The sequence below is a fragment of the Bos javanicus genome, chromosome 27 (assembly GCF_032452875.1).
Source record: "Bos javanicus breed banteng chromosome 27, ARS-OSU_banteng_1.0, whole genome shotgun sequence".
Taxonomy (NCBI): domain Eukaryota; kingdom Metazoa; phylum Chordata; class Mammalia; order Artiodactyla; family Bovidae; genus Bos; species Bos javanicus.
In genome coordinates, this window is record NC_083894.1 from 25462594 (window position 1) to 25488052 (window position 25459).

At 39.6% G+C, this 25459-nt stretch overlaps 1 protein-coding gene and 1 long non-coding RNA gene across 3 annotated transcripts in view; one reads left to right on the forward strand and one right to left on the reverse strand.

The window, feature by feature from the left end:
• LOC133239949 (uncharacterized) overlaps positions 1-5159 on the reverse strand; it is a 117289-nt gene extending 112130 nt beyond the window's left edge. For both annotated transcript variants that reach the window (XR_009734048.1, XR_009734047.1), the window contains exon 1: positions 4940-5159. This is a non-coding gene — a long non-coding RNA (uncharacterized LOC133239949). The remainder of the gene's footprint in view (positions 1-4939) is intronic.
• A 79-nt stretch (positions 5160-5238) lies between these two features.
• Positions 5239-25459, forward strand: part of TNKS (tankyrase) — a 161550-nt gene continuing 141329 nt past the window's right edge. Inside the window, exon 1 of the mRNA XM_061404385.1 lies at positions 5239-6001. Within this exon, the coding sequence (XP_061260369.1) occupies positions 5329-6001 (673 nt within the window). The 5' untranslated portion in view covers positions 5239-5328. The remainder of the gene's footprint in view (positions 6002-25459) is intronic.

The following is a 25459-nucleotide window of genomic DNA, read 5'->3' on the forward strand; positions in this document are numbered from 1 at the left end:
GAAGTGGGTGGAATCCTGTTCCAGGACTGACTAGTGCCTCTCACTCCCTTGGGTGCCACTTATTCTCGCAGAATGAATATTCATCAAGACTTGGCTGGCTGGCACACTGTTCTGATTAGGGAGGCTGAGCCCTAGGGCTTTGCCTCACAATCTATTGGTCTGCAGTAGCATCAGCCCTATTCTGATTGCTGTGCTGTGCTTAGTAGCTCAGTCCTGTCTGACTCTTTGTGACCCTATGGACTGTAGCCCACCAGGCTCTTCTGTCCATGGGGATTCTCCAGGCAAGATTACTGGAGTGGGTGGCCATGCCCTCCTCCAGGGGATCTTCCCAACCCAGGGATTGAACCCAGGTCTCCTGCACTGCAGGCAGATTCTTTACCATCTGAGCCACTGCTGCTGCTGCTGCCGCCGCTGTCAAGTGGCTTCAGTCGTGTCTGACTCTCTGCAATCCCATAGACGGCAGCCCACCAGGCTCCCCCGTCCCTCGGATTCTCCAGGCAAGAACACTGGAGTGGGTTGCCATTTCCTTCTCCAATGCATGAAAGTGAAAAGTGAAAGTGAAGTTGCTCAGTTGTGTCCGACTCTTAGCAACCCCATGGACTGCAGCCTACCAGGCTCCTCCATTCATGGGATTTTCCAGGCAAGAGACTGGAGTGGGGTGCCATTGCCTTCTCCATCTGAGCCACTAGGGAAGCCCAAAGTTATGTAGGCCATTACATCATTACATATGCATTATTATATATAGTTATATCATAGTTACATCATTTCCACATCAATATCTTCCAGAACTTTGGAGAACTTTCCTAAACATGTTTATGACTTTGGAAGTTTTTCTACACTTATTTATGACCTTGGGAACTTTTCTAAACTTGTTTATGACCAGGTGTTTATCTTTTTTGAATGAGAAAGCCATGTGCTAATCCTTCATGGGGAATATATGTTCGATTTTAATCACTTTTGGAAAAATGTTTAGAAGAAATGCTTTGGGAAAGCTAGTTTACCATTTTTAAAGTACAGCAAATAGATTTTTATTTATCCTTGTTAAAATGTAGAATAAGCCATCCTTTAATCACACACAGCTAGTTAGTGACAAATTTAGGGTTCACATTCAAGCAGTCTAAATGCAGAATCCACATGTTTAACTACTGTCTAATATTGTCCTTCTGTCATCAATGCCCATGATGCCAGAAGCCCAGATTTCTCTATGAAGGTATTACTACTAAGCTGAGAGAATTTTAGCTGAAGTTTTATCCGGAAACCCAGGAGAATCTTTTTTTGTAAAGCTATAGGTGAACACAGCCTGGAACTAACAGTTCCTTGTTCCACTCAATACTACTCCCAAGTGTACAGTTCATACCCGGAGAAAATCCAGTTCATCAGAGGGCAGACAATGGATGTCTTGTGAGCAACATCCAGAGGACCCTGCTATGTAAAAGATATAAAGCAACTGAAAATTTTAATGGTGGGGAGGGGGCAGGGGGGATGCTAATAAACTAATATATAGGGAATCTTTAAATTATTATAATTTTCCTCCCTTGTAATAAGTTGCTTTACCTAATAAAATTTTCTCTGGCACAATGTGGTTAGCATAACTGCAGCTGTTAGAATTATTGTTCACCTATCAGTTCAGTTCAGTCGCTCAGTCACGCTATTTCAAATCCTAAAAGATGATGCTGTGAAAGTGCTGCACTCAATATGCCAGCAAATTTGGAAAACTCAGAAGTGGCCACAGGACTGGAAAAGGTCAGTTTTCATTCCAATCCCAAAGAATGCTAAAACTACCGCACAATTGCGCTCATCTTACACGCAAAGTGATGATTAAAGTTGTTCACCTATAGCTTTACAAAAAAAGATTCTCCTGGGTTTCTGGATAAAACTTCAGCTAAAAATTCTCTCAGCTTAGTAGTAATCCCTTCATAGAGAAATCTGGGCTTCTGGCATGATGGGCATTGATGACAGAAGGACAACATTATCTTCTTCTAAGGCTCAGGTGAGGAAACGGCACTGTCTCAGCCAAAAGATAACTTTAGTTTGGGCTCCGGTTGTAGAGGAGGCAATGCAGAGAGCACTGAAGAATAAGTGGACTTAGTACATAGGAGATGCCGCCAGTGAACTTGTATCTGGAGCAGATCAGTGGGAAGGATATGGACGGAATAAACACACCAAGTCTAACGGCAATAAAGACACCGAACAAGTTCATGACCATATAATTTACAAAGCTTATCCTATGGGGAAAAAAATAAATATCACAACACTGTCCTGAAAAATGAGTGTCCTTTTAATTGGTGGCTCTTTTGTGTCAGCAATATGGTTAAGAGAGAGTGCCATGTGCTCACAATTTTATACCACTTGGACATGATTTTTCTGAAAACATTTTTGAAAATAAGATGCTATACAACTATGATACTCAACAAGTTACTGGAGAAAGTGAGGGGCTGGGCGGGATCTTCAATTTTCAGAAGAAACAATTAAACCTGATTTTCTCTGTTTAAGATTCCCATTACATGTAAAATAGTGATATTTATTCCCAGTCAGTATCTTTGCCATAAAGGAAATTGTGAGGTGAGTGCTATCAATAGTGGCTATTAACACATTATGTATGACACACAAGAGCAAGAAACTAAAAGCGAAAATATCCTCACAAAACACCCTGGTCTTTTAATCCTCACGACAATGCTACAATAAAATCAGAATTTTAGAATGACAGAGCTGAAGCCTATCTACCAAGACTAGCCAGCTAGTAACCACGAGAGATGTGATTCGAGCCCAGGGTTGTTTTACTATAAGCTTTGATTTTTTTTCTCATGAGGGTACAGTGCATCCCGCATGGAATTGTGTTTAGCTATAAAAGATCAGGTAATGATATCTGCTCTTCATGTTTAGAGCTCAACATTAGTCCATACAAACCCAAACCTTATAAATACTTAATGTTAAGCACTTTTACTACTTTCCAGTGAAGGGGAAAAAAAATTGCAATTGATTGAATGCATTTTCAGACACAGTTTACCAGTAGAATAGTTTCAGGCAATTCAGCCTTTTTAAAAAATCTCTATCCAGCAGAAAGTTTTAAATTTATTTTGTACAGATAAACAGACATACTAGATGCATTTTGACTTAGGGTGAACATTACTATGAGTAACTGGCATTCAGGGTAGCAGGTGACATAATTCCTGTGTTTCCATTCAGGGACAGGGTCACAGTAAACAGGGCAAAGGGGAGTTATGGACACCTAATGCATCATGTTGATCCACCAACTCCTCAGTGCCACCCCGTGCTGTCCATTAGGATTCAAAACCAGGAGAACGTGTGCTGTGAACAGATTTTAGTTACACTGAGGGAAGTTTTTCTATCCAGTCACACATTTGTCAATATGTGAACAATGGCACAAATTTATAAAACAAATGGATAATGTTAGTATTATAATCTGTAACCACAGACTAGATGGCAATAAATGTCACTCATAACATTAATTATGTTTTTGACCTTATTGTATTTAACGGTGCTGCTGCTGCTGCTAAGTCAGTTCAGTCGTGTCCGACTCTGTGTGACCCCATAGATGGCAGCCCACCAGGCTCCCCCGTCCCTGGGATTCTTCAGGCAAGGACACTGGAGTGGGTTGCCATTTCCTTCTCCAATGCATGAAAGTGGAAAGTGAAAGTGAAAGTGAAGTCGCTCAGTCACGTCCGACGCTCAGCGACCCCATGGACTGCAGCCTTCCAGGCTCCTCCGTCCACGGGATTTTCCAGGCAGGAGTACTGGAGTGGGGTGCCATTGCCTTCTCCGGTATTTAACGGTAGTCATCAATAAACTTACCTACTTATTTGGATGGGAACGTTAGCATCACACTACACTGAATAATGAACATGTGAAAAAAACAGTTTATTATGTGGTTTAATATTCTGCAAAGCGCAATTTCTACCTGACCCATCTAAATCTTGAACATTTCTTAAGACACAGACTCTCCATCTATGTCTCCTCTCTTGGAATAATGCTATTTTTCTAAATTTCCATAATGCCTACTTTACTATTAAACAAGAAGCAGGAAATGGAGAACTTAATGAGATGATCCAAATCATCGATACATTTCTTTTGATGGTAGACAATAAAAAAAGGAAGGTATAGACAGAGGAAAGAGAAAGAAATTGCTGAAGAATGGCTTCTGAAGGTGAGTGATGGGTGCAGCAAGCCAGTTTTTATCTTAGTTTGGGAAGGAGAGGGAAGAAGGATGAGAAGGTCAACTAAAAAGAATTCAAAAGAAAGGAACATGTTTGTAATTATTTCAGTCAAGTTTAAGATGAGAAATGAAAGCACAGAGATAACAGAATAGAAAAAAACATAATTTTAGTAGTTAACATTTATTGAACTATTAATTCCATTTTGCAGAGGGGAACCTAAGACAAGAGGGGTTAAATAGCTTGCCCAAATCTACACAGCTCGTTCATGGCAGAGCCTGGATTTCAATCCTTCAATCCGAACTTCTATTTTAAAATGAGGTACTTAACGAAGCACATACAGTGAGAACTCTCATAGAGAGGGGACATAGAGACCAAGGGATTAACTGGGAGGGGGAGAAGGCCGCATTAAAAAAAAATTTTTTTTTTAACCAGTGGGCTAATTATATGTGTTGTATGTTAGTCGCTCAGTCGTGTCTGACTCTGCGATCCCATGGTCTGTAACCCATCAGGCTCCTATGTCCATGAGATTCTCCAGGCAAGAAGACTGGAGTGGATTGCCATTCCCTTCCCTAGGGGATGTTTCTGACCCAGGAATCGAACCTGTCTCCTGCATTGCAGGCAGATCTTTACCATCTGAGTCACAAGGGAAGCAGACAGAGCACTTTGTATATGTTAGCTCATTTAATTCCGCTAACAATTCTATTCGATAGATACTAGCTCATTTTTCAGACAGGGGCACTTGACATTTGATAAACGACACATACCTTGCACAGAGTTCCATCTCAATAGCAGGTTCTGCAGCAAAACAAGGAAGACTGAAGGAGACTTGGCAACAGAACGGTACAGGGCAAGGTAAGCAGGTTCAAAATGAGAAATGCAGGAAAAGTTTCTCACTTAAGCCCAGGCTAGTTTCAGTTTTCAAATCTCCCCGCCCAGCCCGCGAAGGCGTCACAAAGCCCGCCCCTCGGCAGCAAGGCCACGCCCCCTTCCGCGGAGGGGCTCGGAGCTCCCAATACTTCCCTCCCACCCTTTGACCCCGCCCACTCCTCCTAGCATCATTTCCTGTGCGCTGGGCGCTAATTGGTCCGGCAGTCGGAAGTGAGGGCGGGCGGTGGGTCCGTTGCCGCAGTGACAGAGCTGGGGGAGTCCGAAGATGGCGGCGTCGCGTCGCTCTCAGCATCATCACCACCATCATCAACAACAGCTCCAGCCCGCCCCAGGGGCTTCGGCGCCGCCGCCGCCACCTCCCCTCCCACTCAGCCCGGGCCTGGCCCCTGGGACCACCCCGGCCTCCCCTACGGTGGGCGGCCTGGCTCCGTTCGCCTCCCCGAGGCACGGCCTAGCGCTGCCGGAGGGGGATGGCAGTCGGGATCCGCCCGACAGGCCCCGATCCCCGGACCCGGTTGACAGTGCCAGCTGTTGCAGTCCCACGAGCACAATCTGTACGGTCGCCGCCGCTCCGGTGGTCCCGGCGGTTTCTGCCTCATCTGCCGTCGGGGTCGCTCCCAACCCAGCCGGCGGCGGCAGTAACAATTCACCGTCGTCCTCTTCTTCCCCGACTTCTTCCTCCTCTTCCTCTCCATCCTCCCCCGGATCGAGCTTGGCGGAGAGCCCCGAGGCGGCCGGAGTTAGCACCACAGCACCATTGGGGCCTGGGGCTGCGGGCCCGGGGCCAGGGGTCCCAGCAGTGAGCGGGGCCCTGCGGGAACTGCTGGAGGCCTGTCGCAATGGGGACGTGTCCCGGGTAAAGAGGCTGGTGGACGCGGCAAACGTGAATGCTAAGGACATGGCCGGCCGGAAGTCTTCTCCCCTGCACTTCGCTGCAGGTCAGAGACTTTTTGAATTGTTTATTAAGGGTTTTGTGTTTGGCACTGGGCTCCGGGTAGGGAAAGAAAACGAGTTATGATGATGCGAACGATGGGGGCGTGGTGATGATGCCTCAGTACTTCTCGGGAAGCCTTGAGGTTGCTTTCTTTAGGTGGTGCCAGGGTGACGGGGGCGTGGTAGGGGACCGTGTGAGTCCCTTCTTTTTAGTTTGCACAGTGATCCTTGTGCTCATCCCCAGCCTCCCTTAGTGGTCGTCTCAGGACATGGATATACTTAACTTTTTCAGTTCCGAGTGTGTCGGAATAAAGTTGATCTGAGCAGTGTTAGAGTAGTTTTGTCGTGTGTTTGCTGATTTCCTTTTTACAGGAGTAATGTCGCATGAGGACAAACTAGACCAAGAGAGGTTTAATAAAACTCAACAAGTGTTAAGTAGCTATCGTAACCTTATCATTAATATAAGAGACTTAAATGAAGTTAGTGAAACTTTCTCCGCTTTTGAGGTAGTGTACAGTCCGATTGGGTAGATCAAAATGTGCCTATGTGAAACAACTGGAGAAGAATATTTGGATGCATTATGTGATGGCAGAAGAAAAAGCTTTGAAGTTCTGGCAACTGCTGTCTGTTGCTTGTGTAACAGATAATTTACCTTATCTCAGTAGCCTCAGTCTCCTCATGGGCAAAAATGTATATGGGGATTGTGTGAGGATTTACTGAGAAGTATCTGGAACCTAAGTTCTCCCCCTAAAATACTTATTCCTAAAACCTGGACCGCTGCACACTTTTATTTTTAAAGCAAGTAATTATTTTTTTTAAAAAACCGATAATATGTTTTTATAAAATACAGAGAAATTTAAAACAAAAAGGATCATAATCTCATTGCCTAGATACCTCCTATTAACATTAAAAAATAAAAATGCTAAGGTTATATACCTTAGAAATGTTACATTAGAAATGTGTATGTTGTATGTACATTCATATAGTACAGAAATATACGAAATGAAAAAGCATCACACATAATCAGAGATGATACTCCGAAGATAACTTCTGTTAAGTTTCATGCTGTATTTCTAATATATACCACTCTTTGAGTTTGTTCTGTTAATGTAAAGCGTATGTTAAGAACTTAATGTATTGTTTATTTCTACCAGAACTCGGAAAATATTTTTATCCTCATTTTACAGATGATGAAAGTGAAGCATGTACACTTAAATAATCCTAAATTCACAAAAGAAGTAGTGGAACTTGGATTTAAACTTAGTTTGATTTTGAAATGTGTGAAGTCCAGGTTAAACAATTACACTTGGTTTAAGATGACTTTTCATTTTTGTGAGTAATTTTTATGGAGTTTTCACTTTGGCAGTGTTTGGGGAGAAGAATTAATTGGGGGCATATACACTCCAAGAGTAATGTTCACTTTTTTTTTTTTTTTTTTTTGCAGTCCATACTTAGCAATAAATTTTATTTTGTAACATGCAAAGTGAATCAAAAGTTTCAGGAAACAGTTCTTTGCCTTGCTACATGTGTTGTACTCTGATATTTTATATCCTAATCCATTTCCTTTCTTGCAAATGCTATTTGTTATCCCATTAATGAGTCATGGTCAGCAGTGTGAGAAATACTTAACAGGAAATCATTATTAGATCGCTGGAAATGTGGACACTACTATTAGGAAAGATTGAGGGCAGGAGGAGAATGGGGCGACAGAGGGTGAGAGGGTTGGATGGCATCATCAACACAATAGACCTGAGTTTGAGCAAACTCGGGGAAATGGTGAAGGACAGGGAAGCCTGGCATGCTGCAGTCTGTAGGGTCACAAAGAGTCAGACATGGCTTAGCAACTGAACATCAACTATTAGGAATGTAGAATTGAATCAAAATCAGGCTCCCATTTAAGTGGACAGATGCTCACAAGTGTTGCTTATTTTAGATGAAATCATTTCTTTTTTTTAGGCAGGATGAAAGATCTATAATAAATGAAGCAAAACTGCCTTTGTAGACTTTATTCCAAATTTTCCTATTAGAACACGTTGTTTCACGAATCTTGCCATTTTTCATCATACTGCATTGTAAGTAATCACTTGCAGATGATAGTTACATTAATTTTGGTAATATTTAGGATTAGTCACACATAAAATAGTGCTTATCTCCCAAGTCACATCTTCTGTTTGCCACAATAGTTACTTTTTATTCTGTTTTTAGAGTTTTATGTGTACCCAGCTAAGCTAGAAGACAAACAGTGAAACAGTCCTGTAATTATGTTGTAGTTATGAGACCCTAATCTTGAACTGGCTTATTTAGGGAAAAAAATAATCTGTTTTAGTTCCGTGTGGAAAAGGGAACAAAAACAGTGAAACTGTCTATGGTGTAAAAGCGTAATACTATAGTCAATTTACTGTATTTCATGTTTATGTTCATAGCATTAAAGCTTTGTTTAATCTAGTCTTGTTCATGCCTAGGCTGGGTAATTAAAAGTGATTCTCAGTTGACTATTACATGATTGGAATGCTAGTCACTGAATGTCATGGAAGAGCTGTTTTAAAGATAGGAAATTGGTACCATGCCTTGGATGAAAAGATTTAAAAATTGTAGTTCCAGTGTTCCACAAATCTTTAATTACTTAAGATGTGAAAGTCACTCAGTCGTGTCCAGCTCTTTGGGACCTTATGGACTTTACAGAACCCCATGGAATTCTCCAGGCCAGAATACTGGAGTGGGTAGCCTTTCCCTTCTCCAGGGAATCTTCCCAACCCAGGGATTGAACCCAGGTCTCCCACATTGCAGGCAGATTCTTTACCAACTGAGCCACAAGGGAAGCCCAAGAATGCTGGAGTGGGTAGCCTATCCCTTCTCCAGCTGATCTTCCTGACACAAAAATCAAAACGGGATCTCCTGCATTGTAGGCAGATTCTTTACCAAGTGAGCTGATAGCTTATCATAGGTTGGTGTTAAATATTGACACAGTTTTGAAGTGGTCAGTTGTCCTTACCCTTATGGAGCTTACAGTCTACTGGGGAAAACTAAAAGCAACAATAACAAAAACCCCACAAAGTGTCCTAGAGTGATAGGAAAAGTAAACTGTTCTCTTTTGGAGCAGGCAGTAAGGACGTTTGTCCTGATTTTAGATCATTTAAAGAAGTCTTTCTAGATAAAGAGATGTTTTAAAGCGAGGATTTAAAGGATGAGTCCAAGCTAGCCAAGCAAAGATGGGAAGGAAGAATGTTAATTAATGCCTTTATTTCCATTTAAAAATAAGTATAGTTCTATAGAATGAAATGAAATCATTTTTAAGGCTCTTTGAAGTGGTGTGAAGTCATATTCATATTTAAATCCTTATGCCTTTTTTTAAACCATAATTCTTTCCAGCAGCGGAGTTAAGAATCCTTTCTATCCCACTTTGGACTGTGATAATTGTTAAATGTGTCTTAGAGACAGTATTAATAATGTCCACAACTAGAAACATAATCTTTAGTTTCCACTATTGGTATAGATTCTTACAGTACTGCTTCTGATACCTTCTTAAAATGACTATATTAAAATGATCCAGAAGAAGGAAATGGCAACCCACTTCAGTGTTCTTGCCTGGAGAATCCCAGAGACAGAGGAGCCTGGTAGGAGGCCATCTATGGGGTCTCACAGAGTCGGACACAACTGAAGTGACTTAGTAGCAGCAGCAGCGGCAGCAGAGTTTATATAAGACTTTTACAGATAAGATGCTTGACCTTGGTTGTTCAAAGGACTATCAAAGCTGTTGAAATAGGATCAATTTAGAGTGATGTATCTCCTGAATTCAATTCCTAGTAATGACGTATTTTTGTTAAAGGACCAGTATATTCTGAGTTTTCTTTTTAAAGAAAAGTTCGGATAAGGTCTTTGTGAAAAAACAACGAAAAAAGTGTTTAATGAAGCACTGATTTCTGAAATTTCATGGTATTTACTTTAAACTGAAGAAATTTTGAAGTAGGCTTCCTGGTTACTTGAATGGTGAGCATTAGTTAACATATGACTTGACTAGGACTTGTAATATAGGGTACTTCAATATCAAAACCAGCAAAATATGTATGGGAGTTTTGTGCTTTCTTTTGATTTGAGAGATATCTCCCTCAACGCATATTAACCGTATAGAGATTGCCCTACTCATTTCTCTTTCTGTTCATTTTTTCCATCATGTCCATACTTGTCCCCCTACCTCCATCTCCTTCACTGTTTCAATTCTGTTTAAAAAAGAACAAAACAAAACACCAGGCTCTAGACTGTTGTTGCCCATCAGTAGGTAAAAAAATGAGTCAGAACACTTTAGTTCTGGAATGGGAATCTTTCTATACATTATCTGGCAAAGTCCTTGATTATACAAATGTTTATATAGTTATATAGTCCTTGATTATAGCAAATATTTTTGCCTCAAGGTTTAGTAAAGGTCTGATTTGATACAAGAAGAAAAGGAGCTAGTTTCATAAATACCTTCTCAGACTTAAAATTGTTGACTACAAATTGAATTATCTTTTACTTAGTCTTTTCTCAACATCTTATACTTTGGTTAAGGTACCACTTTAAAAAAGTTCACATAGAACTTTTAGTTAGACAGGTGTACAAAGTGTCTCTTTCTTTTGGATTAATGGTACTACTCTTTGGAAGCAAATGATTGAAAGAGCAAATTAGTTAAATGAAGGTGTTACGTAGAAGTGTCTCTCAATAGTAGTAAGTTGGTAACAAGCAGACTGCAACCATAGAGGAATACATACATCGGTTAAAAATACTGTCTGATTTCTGTTATATACCTGTCTGCTTATATTTTCCTTTATACATCAGTATTTTTTTTTTATGATGTGTAATTTGTAGACATTTGTGCAGCTGCCCGTAAATACACCAGTATACATATCATTATCCAGAGTTTAGTGTTTGTTTAAAGATTTGTCTTTTCATATAAAATCTGTACAAATCTTACATCTTATATTCACAGAATTCTGACAAATGCAAATGCCTGTATAATCCAAATCGTTACAGCTAATTTAGAAAGTTCCTTCATGTTATTTCCCTCTATCCCTACCCCTCCCCTCCCAGCAGACACATTGTTCCAACTTTTTTCCACTATAGATTGAGTTGTCTGTTTTAGAAGTTCATATAAATGGAATTATGCAATATTTCCTTTTTTGGTAAGACTTCTTTTGCTAAACATAATGCTTTTGATGTAACTTGTATCAGTAGTAGGTACTTCATTATATGAGCATGCTACATTTGCTTTATGCCTTCAGTTTGGTTTATCCCTACTTTTAGACCCTTAGGCTGTTTTCAATTTTTGACTATTACGAATAAAGCTGTTACGCTCATTCTTGTAAAATTCTTTTTGAGAACGTAGATCTTTCTCAGTACCTCGTATTGAAATTGCTGGGCTTTAGGGTAGGTAAATTTTAAGTTTTATAAGAAACTGCCAGACCTTTTCTCAAGGTGGATGTGCCATTTTACATTCCCATTAACAACATACAAGAGTTTCCATTGTTCCATGTCTTTGCCAACATTTAATGTTTTCTGTTGCTTTCATTTTAACCAGTCTGATGAGAATGTGTGGTATCTCATTCTGCTTTTATTTTGCATTTCCCTGACGTTTCCATGTGTTTATCTGCCATTTATATTTTTTCATAAAGTCCACTTACCTTTTTTTAAACTGGGCAAATCAGTAGGACTATATTAGTAATTATTAAAGCCTTACTGTATTCAGTTCAGTTCAGTTCAGTTCAGTCGCTCAGTCGTGTCCAACTCTTTGCGACCCATGAATTGCAGCACGCCAGGCCTCCCTGTCCATCACCAACTCCCGGAGTTCACTCAGACTCATGTCCATTGAGTCAGTGATGCCATCCAGCCATCTCATCCTCTGTCGTCCCCTTCTCCTCCTGCCCCCAATCCCTCCCAGCATCAGTCTTTTCCAATGAGTCAACTCTTCACATGAGGTAGCCAAAGTACTGGAGTTTCAGCTTTAGCATCATTCCTTCCAAAGAAATCCCAGGGCTGATCTCCTTCAGAATGGACTGGTTGGATCTCCTTGCAGTCCAAGGGACTCTCAAGAGTCTTCTCCAACACCACAGTTCAAAAGCATCAATTCTTCAGCACTCAGCCTTCTTCACAGTCCAACTCTCACATCCATGCATGACCACTGGAAAAACCATAGCCTTGACTAGATGGACCTTTGTTGGTAAAGTAATGTCTCTACTTTTGAACATGCTATCTAGGTTGGTCATAACTTTCCTTCCAAGGAGTAAGCGTCTTTTAATTTCATGGCTGCAGTCACCATCTGCAGTGATTTTGGAGCCCAGAAAAATAAAGTCTGACACTGTTTCCACTGTTTCCCCATCTATTTCCCATGAAGTGGTGGGACCAGATGCCATGATCTTCATTTTCTGAATATTGAGCTTTAAGCCAACTTTTCACTCTCCTCTTTCACTTTAATCAAGAGGCTTTTTAGTTCCTCTTCACTTTCTGCCATAAGGGTGGTGTCATCTGCTTATCTGAGGTTATTGATATTTCTCCTGGCAATCTTGATTCCAGTTTGTGCTTCTTCCAGTCCAGCGTTTCTCATGATGTACTCTGCATAGAAGTTAAATAAGCAGGGTGACAATATACAGCCTTGATGTACTCCTTTTCCTATTTGGAACCAGCCTATTGTTCCATGTCCAGTTCCAGCTGTTGCTTCCTGAACTGCATAAAGGTTTCTCAAGAGGCAGGTCAGGTGATCTGGTATTCTCATCTCTTTCAGAATTTTCCACAGTTTCTTGTGATCCACACAGTCAAAGGCTTTGGCATAGTCAATAAAGCAGAAATAGATGTTTTTCTGGAACGCTCTTGCTTTTTCCCTGATCCAGCGGATGTTGGCAATTTGATCTCTGGTTCCTCTGCCTTTTCTAAAACCAGCTTGAACATCTGGAAGTTCATGGTTCACATATTGCTGAAGCCTGGCTTGGAGAATTTTGAGCATTACTTTACTAGTGTGTGAGATGAGTGCAATTGTGTGGTAGTTTGAGCATTCTTTGGCATTGCCTTTCTTTGGGATTGGAATGAAAATGGACCTTTTCCAGTCCTGTGGCCACTGCTGAGTTTTCCAAATTTGCTGGCATATTAGTTACTGTATTTCCTAATGTGTATGAAGCTACCCCAACACTTCCCTGATTTCCCTGGTGGCTCAGATGGTAAAGGATCTGCCTGCAATGTGGGGGACCCAGGTTTGATCCCTGGGTCAGGAAGATCCCCTGGAGAAGGGAATGGCAATCCACTCCAGTATTCTTGCCTGAAGAATCCCCATGAACAGAGGAGCCTGGCAGGCTACAGTCATGGGGTCACAAAGAGTAAGACTCGACTGAGTGACTAACACTTCCGCTTTTCACCCCAAAACTTAGTAGCTTCAAATAACAAGCATATTTTATTTTCTGTGGTTCGAGATTCCAGGTGTAGGTCAGGAATCTGGGCAGGCAGATCCCTTACCATCTGAGCCACCAGGGAGGCCCCTTTTGTGTGTGTGTGTGTGTATATATATATATATATATATATATAAAACTTATATATATAGGTAACTGAATCAGTGTGCTATATACCCGAAACTTAAAAACATTGTATATGTTCAGTTAAAATTATTTCTGTGCATTACTACAACAGAACAATGTATAGCTATGTTTTCCATCCTATGCAAAAAACAATAATGTAGTTTTACTTTTTCCTTGTAATTTACCTTGTAAATTTATGTTTTCATAATTTTACTGGCATTGTTAGATGTATAAACTTAGGCATGTGAAAGTATTAGTCGCTCAGTCCTATCTGACTCTTTGTGACCCCATGGTTCCTCTGTCCATGGAATACTCCAGGCAAGAATACTGAAGTGGGTTGTCATTTCCTTCTCCAGGGGATCTTTCCAACCCAGGGATCAGACCTAGTCTCCTACATTGCAGACAGACTCTTTACCATCTGAGCCACCCCAAAAAAGAAAATATATCCTTATTTCTTTTAAAAGATTTCCCCTTTTACCTTTCATTTCTCATAAGCGGGAGTTAGGAAACTTTATATATATATGGCCAGACAGTAAAGATTTTAGGCTTCATGCCCTGTGGATCTCTGTTTCAACTGTGTCAACTGGTCACCTCTGCTTTTGTGCCATGAAAGTATCCATAAACAATGCATAAATGGATGGTATAGTTATGTTCCAATAAAACTTTATTTGTAAAAGGGATGGCCAGATTTGGCACATGAATTTTAGTTTGCTGATCCCTGTCATAAGGCATTGTGTGTATTTTTTTTTCACTTTTGTTTTCCTTCTTGTTTAGTCTTTACTTCTGAAATACTTTTTTATTTTGAGTTATTTCTGAGTTCCGTCATCTTATTCTAACTCACATATATACTAGGCTTTCATATCTTACATCTTTTTCATATTGTCTTTTAGCTAATATTGAAATAGTAGATCCTAATTTTGGGTTTTGGGGGGGTCATTTTCTTCTAGTCTATATTGCTAATAGAGGTGTTACCCTGCTCACATTCTTATGAAAACTCTGCCTGGAATTTGACCTCATTTTTTTTTTTTTTACTGCTCATTTTTAGAGAAATTAATTGCTAAATAATCAAGGATAAAAATAAAAGCCTGAACCTTGAGGGTAACTCCCCTTGTCCTTTCTCCTCATGTTGGACATGGAACTCTGACCTAGAATAGAGTAAGTCTCACAGGAAGGTTTGCAGGATCATCTCTTACAGGCATAGCATTTAAATTAAGCAGCATAATTTTATATTAATATCTTAGTTTATATAGCATACATTGCTGCTTTCTAGGAGCCTTAACCAGAGACATCGTGCTAAGGGCATTTTATAGGTAAGATGTCTTCCTCATAGTCTATTTACATAGAAATTTTCATGAAGAGAGGCTTAGTCTAGTCACCTGCCTTTTTTTCCTCCCCGCAGGCTTCCCTTTCTTTCGCAAGGAACTGACTAGGTCACAGGCTAGGTATGCCTTTCTTCCAAACCAGACATGATTCTTTGGCAGTTTAAAGACCAAAGAAATATATCTGAAGGATATATCTTCAAGAACCAAGTTGTGAGCATAGATACGTTTAAAAAAAAAAAAAAGTTGGATCTGCAACTTAGAGCCCAGGAGAAGAAAAGTGATAGAGGAATGTAATAATGCTAAGCACATGCATTTTATTTTAGTGTTAGGTCTTAGAAAGGAGTAAACATCACCATGAGTCTTGCAATGAAATGCAGGTGAAAACACTAGAGTAACTTATTCATAAATGTATTTAATAGACTGTTTTTGCTTTTTGGACAAATGTTTTGAGTAGTTGGTTGTAAAATATGAGAGAGATACAATTGAAGACACAAGAGCCTCTTAAATTCTCATTTTTCCCCTATGTCAGGATACTTAAAGTTACCTTGGTCTATGTTTATTCTTCTGACAGGAACACTCAGAAAGGTAGGTTGTAGCCCTGATCTTGGGGGGAGCCTAACACCTGTATCATCAATGTGGGTTCATAATAAGAATTGAGGAGAAGGCAATGGCACCCCACTCCAGTACTCTTGCCTGGAAAATCCCATGGACGGAGGAGCCTGGTAGGCTGCAGTCCATGGGGTCGATAAGAGTTGGACACGACTGAGTGACTTCCCTTTCACTTTTCACTTTCACGCATTGGAGAAGGAAATGGCAACCCACTCCAGTGTTCTTGCCTGGAGAATCCCAGGGATGGGGGAGCCTGGTGGGCTGCCGTCTGTGGGGTCGCACAGAGTCGGACACAACTGAAGTGACTTAGCAGCAGCAGCAGCATGGGTTTCTGGGGTATTTATACTAAAGCCCAGGTGCTCAAGATAACTTTGAGGTTCATGTTCTAAAAGTTATTTAATTTTGAATAATTGAGGAAAGTTATGAGTGTTTTGTTTTTGTGTGCCTACTGGGTTTTCCTTAATAGGCTTCATCAGATATTCAGAATTGCTTTTCCCTACAGTGAGTTGTCGGGACCTTTGTCGAGTAGAAACTTGCTTTGCCTGTTGGTTCAGGAATCTATGTTTAAAATGAGAGCAGTGTGAGCTTAAACCCTTTTTTTTTTTTTTTGAGTGTTTTCTTGGAATGTGTCAGTTCCCTTTTGAATTAAGGTTTGTGAATTTTTTAATTGTAACAAAAAAAGGAAATAAAGTGTTGTAAATTTTCCTTTCCCTTTAGCCTTTTTGGTGTAACACAAACTAAACCAATGGTTGGTGGCAGATGATTTATTGGCTTGTTTGTGTGGACTTGCAACTTTTTTCTTCTGTGGTAGACTTTTTTTAAAAAAGAAGCAACTTTTGTTTTATTTTATGAAGAACACTCTTAAGTGAAGCTGGTGGGTTTTTTAAAAAAAACTGTGAGGGTCTGATGGTGAAGAATGCAGTGACTAATATGTGTCCAAGTATGTCAGCGCTACAGAATACAGTGACTGGCTGGTGCCAGTGTTTTGGTTCATGTCAAGGTGTCAGCAGTTTTACCTACTGTTGCTTTTGCATTATCATGAGCACTGTCTTAATATTATTTTGTAAATGGTTTTGACTTCTCAGATCCCCCCAGAAAGGGTCTCTGGAACCACCAGGGGTCCACAGACCACACTTTGAAAACTGTTGAGCTAATACAAATAGTTCCTAATTTTGCTAACCTTTTTTTTTTTTTTGAGAATCTGATAATAGGTATGGACATTTCCTCTGAAACACATATTTAAACATCAAACTTACATGTAGTTTTCAGAGGGTTATAACTTCGAGAAGCACTAGCTCAGTGGTTCTCAAACTTCATATCACAGTCACCGGGAAGGCTTTGTTAAGGCAGGTTGCTAGGCCACACCCCCACTTCTTCTCATTCAGTTGGTCTGGAGTAGTCTGAGAATTTGTATTTTTTTCATCCATCCTATTTGGTACTAAGGCAATGGCACTCCACTCCAGTACTCTTGCCTGGAGAATCCCATGGATGGAGGAGCCTGGCGGGCTGCAGTCCTTGGGGTCGCTAAGAGTTGGACATGGCTGAGCGACTTCACTTTCACTTTTCACTTTCATGCATTGGAGAAGGAAATGGCAACCAACTTGTTCTTGCCTGGAGAATCCCAGGGACGGGGGAGCCAGGTGGGCTGCCGTCTGTGGGGTCGCACAGAGTCGGACACGACTGACTCGACGTAGCAGCAGCAGCAGCAGAACTCTTATTAATCTGGAATTTTGCATTTTCCTTTAATTAGTAGATGTCCTGTCATTATTTCTACATTTATCTGCCCTCTCTTCCAGTCCTCTGTCTCGCCTCTCTCTTCTCTTCTCTCCTTTACTTCAGTTTCTCCTTATCCGATATTTTTTGGGAGAGTTCGTCAACCGGTTTTTCCTCAGGAATTGTTTCGTTTATTTCCACTGTTATCCAGTCAATTTATTATATCCTTCATTTCTCCTATTATATTTTTCATGATAATATTTCCAGTTGGTTTCACTTGATAGATTTTTGTTCTCATGTTTTCAGTATTCTCCAGTTTTTCGCTGGCAACACTTAATTTGCCAGTTTTAAATATCTTTTTTTGGTCTATTAATTCTGCTCTCATTTATTCTGTCATGGTGCTTGCACTCCTCAGACATCCTATTATTTTCTGCTGTGAGCTTATAATCCCTTGGAAATGACAGCTACTTGGGCCAGTATTGCATTTGAGAGGATGAGTTTGGGGTTCTAGCTTTTGGTTCTCCATGTGGTTTTAGCCAAATAAGGGCATGCGTCAGGGTAGAGAGGCCCTGGATGTGAAGCCATCTAGGTGCTCAGGGTTCCCCTGACTCTCTTCTGTCCTGTAGGCATGTGCTTTGCTTCCCACCTCAGCCAGGTTCCACTGTTCTGCCTCGTATTGTCGCTTCTCTTTTGGCTAGAGGTGCACTGGAGGTACCGAACTCGTGTTCTGCTGCAGCACAGGGGACAGGGTGGCAGAGGTGAGGGGAGGACTCAGGTCACTTGTCTCTGTTCTCTGTCCTAGCCAGGGTGACCGATCATCTGCAGTTAAGCTGATGTTTCTTCCCACAGTGGCACTCAGCCTTTTTTTCTCTTCCTTCCCAAGGAGCTGTGATTTTTTTACCTTGTTTTTGTTTGTTTGTTTTGTATCTTTGTTGTTGTTTAAACTGGCATCTGGAATTCGTGTCTCGTCCTTTCACTTTTGGTGTTTTTTCCCAGGGTTTTGGGGGAAAACATACATTTTTCTACTGCTTCCTAATGAAATACTTCATTTTTTAGTGCTTCCTAATGCCATAGTTCTTTTCTTCTATCTAACTATAAATGTTTTCCTTTCTAAATCAGATTCTGTAAGATGGAGAAATTAAATTGGTCAGAATCAACCTTTGACAAATGAAAAATATATGCAACTTTATTGCTTTATAGAAGTCATTTTGTAGTTGGCTTTCTAAACTGTTATTTTAGAAGTAACAGTGAATATAATTCCTTTTGCTTAACCATGACTTCTGATCTAATGAAATGTAAAATAGTTCTTTATTTAAAAGCTGATATAGTTAGAATTGAAATTAGAAAAAGAAGTAATAATGACTTTGAATGTTAAGTAAAAAATGTATTTTTTTGTCATAGAACATTTCTTATAAAGTAAGCAGAAATCTAATAGGTATCCAGAGATCTGTGTATATTGGACTGCGTAAATTTAACCCAGTCCATAGAAAACCTTTGACATTTTAAAGAATTATCGCAAGACTTCCCCTACCTCCCAGTTTAGAGCATAATATTGTGGCATGTAATTTCCTCTACATGTGCATGTGTGCTAAGTCGCTTCAGTCGTGTCCAACTCTTTGCGACTCTGTGGGCTGCAGCCCTCCAGGCTCCTCTGTCCATGGGGTTCTCCAGGCAAGAACACTGGAGTGGGTTGCCAGTGCCCGCCTCCAGGAGATCTTCCTGACCTAGGATCGAACCTGTGTCTCCTGCAGCTCCTGCATTGCAGGTTTCTTTACCACTGAGCCAGCGAGGAAACCCATAATTTTCTCCATAAAATGTAGTGAAACTGAAAACTTAAAAAAAATAGAACTACCCATCATGTTGAAATGGATCTGCTCTGCTGGGTGTCCTCCTAATTTTGAGGCTGCCTCCTGCACATCAGCCAAGATACAGGTGTGAGTCAGGCTTTTTTCCTTCTAGTTTTATTGAGATAAAGTTTGCTTTATCACACTGTATAGTTTTTAAGATGTATGGCATAATGATTGATTTATGTATGTCATGAAATGATTATCAGCGTAAGTATAGTGAATATCTGTCATCTCATATAAGTAGAAAATGAAAAAGAAACAAATGTTTTTTCCTTGTGATGAGAATGCTTAGGATTTACTCTCTTAACATCTTTCATGTGTAACCTAGAGCAGTTGTAACTGTATTTGTTCTGTTGCACATTACATCCTTCATACTTACTTATAGCTGGACTTGTCTGTATTGACAATCTTTATTCAGTTCCCCTTCCTGCAGCCCCACCCGATCTCTGAGAACCACAAATCTGATCTCTTTCTCTGAGTTTGTTTACTTTTTAAATACAGTTGACCTACGAATAATGCAGTGAACATAGTGGTGCAAAAAAGATATTTTTTTGAATTAGTGTTTTACTTTTGTTCAGAAAAATACCCAGAAGTGGACTTGCTGGATTGTCTAGTAGTTTTTTTTCTTTTGAGGAACCTCCGTACAGTTTTCCATAGTGACTACATGGTTTTCATTCCCACCAACACTACACAGCAGTTCCCTTTTTTCCACATCCTCACCAGCACTTATTATTTGTTGTCTTTTTGATAATAGTTATCCCAAGAGGTGTGAGGTGGTTTTTATTTGTATTTTCCTGATAAATAAGGAGTTGAACATATTTCATGTGTTTCTTGGTCATCTGTATGTCTTATTTGGAAAAATGTTCAGATCCTCTACCATTTTTAAAATTGGGTGGGTTTTTTTTTTTTTTTGGTGTTGAGTTGTATAAGTTCATTGTATATTTTTGGTATTAACCCCTTTATCAGACACATCATTTGCAGATATTTCATTCAGGAGGTGGCCTTTCATTTTGTTGATAGTTCCCTTCATTGTGCGAAACTTTGTAGTTTGATGTAGTCTCATTTGTTTACTCTTGCTTTTGTTTCTCTCACCTGAGGAGTCATAACCCCCAAAATATTGCTAAGACTGAGGTCAGAGAGTGTACTGCCAGTGTTTTCTTCTAGAAGCTTTGTGGTTTCAGGTCTTAAATTTAAGTCTCTAATCCGTTTTTAATTTATTTTTGTACATAGCGTGATAAAGTAGTTCACTTTGGTTCTTTTGCCTGTAGCCATCTAATTTTCCCAACATCATTTATTGATTTTTAATTCAGTACAGTTATAAATTACTGTGCTTAATAGACCTTTAGAGATGCTCACAGATACCTGGAACTGCTGCTGCTGCTGCTGCTGCTGCTGCTGCTAAGTCGCTTCAGTCATGTCCGACTCTGTGCGACCCCATAAATGGCAGCCCACCAGGCTCCCCCATCCCTGGGATTCTCCAGGCAAGAACACTGGAGTGGGTTGCCATTTCCTCCTCCAATGCATGAAAGTAGAAAGTGAAAGTGAAGTCCCTCAGTCGTGTCCGACTCTTAGCGAACCCACGGACTGCAGCCCACGAGGCTCCTCCGTCCATGGGATTTTCCAGGCAAGAGTACTGGAGTGGGGTGCCATTGCCTTCTCCATACCTGGAACTACTGGTATTAAATTGGTGAATAAGTTTGTTGGCTGGGAAAGAAAAGTTACTTTAGAAACCTTTCAGCTATTGCATAAATGTGTCATGGCTGAATTTTGTTTCATTGAAAGTAATTTTATTGTCATTGTAAGAGCCTTGTTTTGTTTTTTTTTGGGGGGGGTGGTGGAAATGGATTGGTATGCTTAAGAAAGTAAGCAGGTTATTCTGATATTTTAGGTTCAAGTTCTTCCTAAAGATTTTAGAGAAAACAGTGAACACATCTGTCACCAAGTAACATTTTATGTTTCGTAACTTTCTGTTATTTCTTCTGAGTTACTAAAATAGATATAATACATATATATATATATAAAAGTTAATGAGTTGTTTTTCTAGACAGTTCCAAACATATTTTATTGTTACTTTGAGAGTCTTTTGGGTACAAATTTTGTATAAATTATAAAATGTGAGAGATGTGATATAAATTTTCTCGTTGGTTTTATAAGTATAGATCAATGAATTTAGCAGTTCAAATGATGTATAGCCTTGTTGCTTTGCTGACAATCCAGTTAGGTCGAAAATGTCTTTAGGCTATGATTTTCTACTATAAATAAAAAAAATCACGTTTAAATACTCCAGATACCTTAGGTTTTTCTCCTTCTATTAAATTTTAGAATGCATAGTTATTAGTTACAAGATTTAATATTGCCTAAGGTTGTTCCTTTGAGGCTTTAATTTTAAGCATTTAATTTTAAAATTCTGAACACAAGTGAAACAATTTTCTGTCTATAAACTCAGGCCTAGTGAATAGATACCAATGACCTTACATTTGATATTGAAACATTTTTGAGAGACTTTAATTGAAACTCTGACATTAGAATAAGAAAATTGTTATGCATATTGCGTGTAGATAATGTGTTATCAATTTAGGTTTTCCTCTTAGTGCCAGTACAATACTTTCCACATAATATATTTTTTAAGCTTTCTGAGTATGTAAAAAAATAAAATTGTCTCTCACACTCTTTAGGGGAAAGAAAATGCTAAAATTTATAAAAGAGGTTCATAAAACTTAGTTTAGTTGAACAGTTCATCAGGGTGAACTTTTTATTGCTGCTTGCTTGCCCTACTCAAATTCAGATTGGTTATTTATGACTCAGAGGTTCTGTGCGATTTGGTTTTACTGACCTCCCCTAATGCACCACTGCCCCTTTCACCGCCAAAAAAACCTTAAAATACCCAATAATCCTTGAAAAATAAGGTATTAATGGAGAAAAACACAAAATAGAAGTACATATGAGATCTGAATTGAAGGAAACGTATATCATACACATGGATTAGAAGACTCACTATTCTAAATTTGCAACTTACAGAATTAATTCTAGAAGAGGAACATATGTCAACATAATAGAGGCCGTATGTGACAAGTCCATAGCTAACATCATGCTCAATGGTGAAAAGACAAAAGCGTTTTCTTTAAGGTCAGGAACAATATAAGTGTATCCACTCTTGCCACTTTTATTCAACATAGCATTAGAAATCCTAGCCAGAGCAATTAGACAAGAAAAAGAAAAGTCATCCAGATGAAAAAAGAAATAAAACTATCATATTTGCAGATGATACTATATATAGAAAAACTTGAAGGCTCTATCAAAAAGGTTCAAATAAGAAAATTCAATAAAGTTGCAGGATATAAAATCAATATATAAAAATCTGTAGGCTTTCTTTACACTAGTAATGAACTAATAGAGAAATTAAGAGAACAATGCCATTTACAAGTGTAAAAAAAGAATAAAATACCTAGGGTAAATTTAATCAAGGAAATGAAGACCTGTATATTGAAAGATGCTAATGAAAGAAATTGAAGAAGACAAATAAATGGAAAGATATTCTGTGCTCACGGATTAAAAGAATTAAAATTGTTAGAATGTCTGTACTACAATATAGCAATAAAGATTCCATGCAACCCCTATAAAAATTCCAATGGTATATTTCATAGAAATAGAGCAAAACAGTTCTCAAATTTGCCTGATATCACACAAAAGACTCCAAATAGCCAAAGCAATCTTGAAAAAGAAAAACAAAGCTGAAGATACCACGTTCTCTGATTTCAAACTATATTACAAAGCTAACTTAATAAAAACAGTATGATATTGGCATAAAAAAAGACATACAGCTCAATGGACAGAATAGAGAGCCCAGAAATAAACCCATTCATATATGGTCAATTTATGACAAAGGAACCAAGAATATACAATGAGGAAAGGACAGTCTCTTTAATAAATGGTGTTGGGAGAATGGACATCTACATGCAAAAGAGTGAAACTGGACCACTATCTTACACCATACACAAAAATTAACTCAAAATGGATTAAAGACCTTAGTGTAAGACCTAAAACCATATATCTCTTAGAAGAAAACATAGGTGAAATCTCCTTGACATAGCTCTTGGTGATGATTTTTTGACTCTGACACCAAAAGCAAAGCAACAAAAGCAAAAATAAGTAGACTACATTGAACTAAAAGGCCTCTGCATAGTGAAGGAAACCATCAACAAAAATGAGAAAGCAACCTACTGAGTGGAAGAAAGTATTTGTGAATGATGTTTCTGGTAAAAGGTTAATGTCCAAAATGTACAAAGAATTCATGTTGAAAACAATGTTGAAAGAATGTGTGTGCGTGGGTGGGTAGATTGACCTTGAGTAATTAGAGTCTCTCCAAGTTTTTATCTTTGGGCTAAGAATTGGATGACAGAAGGAGCTAGGCATGTGAAGATCTGGGTCTTCAGGCAGAGAACACAGCAAGTACAACGTCCTATAGGCTGAAATAAGTTTGTCATATCCAGGGAACAGAAAGTGAAAGACAGGGTTAGTAAAGCTCAATAAGATAGGAGAGGTGAGAGTGGCCAACTCACTTGTTAAGGCATCAGATCAGATCAGTCACTCAGTCGTGTCCGACTCTTTGCGACCCCATGAATCGCAGCACGCCAGGTCTCCCTGTCCATCACCAACTCCCGGAGTTCACTGAGACCACGTCCATCGAGTCAGTGATGCCATCCAGCCATCTCATCCTCTGTCGTCCCCTTCTCCTCCTGCCCCCAGTCCCTCCCAGCATCAGAGTCTTTTCCAATGAGTCAACTCTTCTCATGAGGTGGCCAAAGTACTGGAGTTTCAGCTTTAGCATCATTCCTTCCAAAGAAATCCCAGGGCTGATCTCCTTCAGAAAGGACTGGTTGGATCTCCTTGTAGTCCAAGGGACTCTCAAGAGTCTTCTCCAACACCACAGTTCAAAAGCATCAATTCTTCGGCGCTCAGCCTTCTTCACAGTCCAACTCTCACATCCATACATGACCACAGGAAAAACCATAGCCTTAGGAGCTTTTATTATGTGTGTTATTGGAATCCATTGCAGGATTTTAAGCAGGGAAGTGACCTGATCTGGTGCATGCCTTGAATAGAGACACGCTCTCTGCTCTGTTAAGGATGAATTGTTAGGCAGCAGATGTGACAGTAGAGAGACCAACAAAAGGTTTTGTGCTGAAGTCTAGACAAGAGATTGTGGAGCTTGAAACCAAGCTGGTGACCCTAGGGAGTAGGCAGATTTGAGATGTGTGTTTGGAAGTATATTTCATGAGTATCAGAACTGAGGGAAAGAATTCTTCAACAATAAAATGAGGAAAATGCTTGTCACAGGATGTTATCACAGGAGCTAATACTTGTCTCAAGCATTTGGCATTCTTGTCAGAAAAAAGAGCTTACTAAATGTTAGCTACTTACCATTATTGTTGCTATTTTTATTTTCAGAAATAAGGCATATACTTAAGCAAAAAGAATTTTTCTGTAAGAAATTTTCTGTAAAAGTTAAATTATACCTTTTGTACAACTATCAGTTTGGGAGTCTCTTCTAATAGCACATACTGTTTCGTTGGTAAAGATCAGAGTGTTACACTGTCTTGATTTTTAAAAGCCTCTGTTGGCTCAGAGAGAGATGGTTCATTCGTTTTTCTTTTGTGCTTTGTAACACTAAGCCTGGAGAAGGCAGTGGCTCCCCACTCCAGTACTCTTGCCTGGAAACTCCCGTGGATGGAGGAGCCTGGTAGGCTGCGGTCCATGGGGTCGATAAGAGTCGGACACGACTGAGCGACTTCACTTTCACTTTTCACTCTCATGCATTGGAGAAGGAAATGGCAACCCACTCCAGTGTTCTTGCCTGGAGAATCCAGGGACAGGGGAGCCTGGTGGGCTGCAGTCCATGGGGTTGCACAGAGTCGGACACGACTGAAGCAACTTAGCAGCAGCAGCAACACTAAGCCATAAAGATATGTATAAGTAGCAACATTTTTCCTTTTAAAAATTGTAACTTAACTTTTTTTGACGTGCTAGATTGGTGGAATGGGACACTGAAAATCTTGTGTGGGTCTGTAATACTTTCACTTAGAAGCTATTTCCTATGAGTTAATTAATAGGTAAGTTACTGTGTGGTCAAATTCTGTGTAGTTCTTTGAATCAGCCCTAATTATTTTTATTTTGGTTCTTTAGACCCCCCCCCCAAAAAAATCAGTTACAGAGATAATTGCTACAAACCTTGGTTATGAAACAAAGGCCTTGTATGATCATTATAGGTAATGAATTCTCTTTATGTATAAAAAGTAATTAATGCATATGCATTAAACATGGATAGAGTGGTGAATGACCAGTTATGAATTGTATTAATAGTACAGGTAGAGTACATGTTTTGATAAGCTTTTTATGTATGGTTTTCTAAATTACAGTACTTTAAATAGGGGATTAATTTT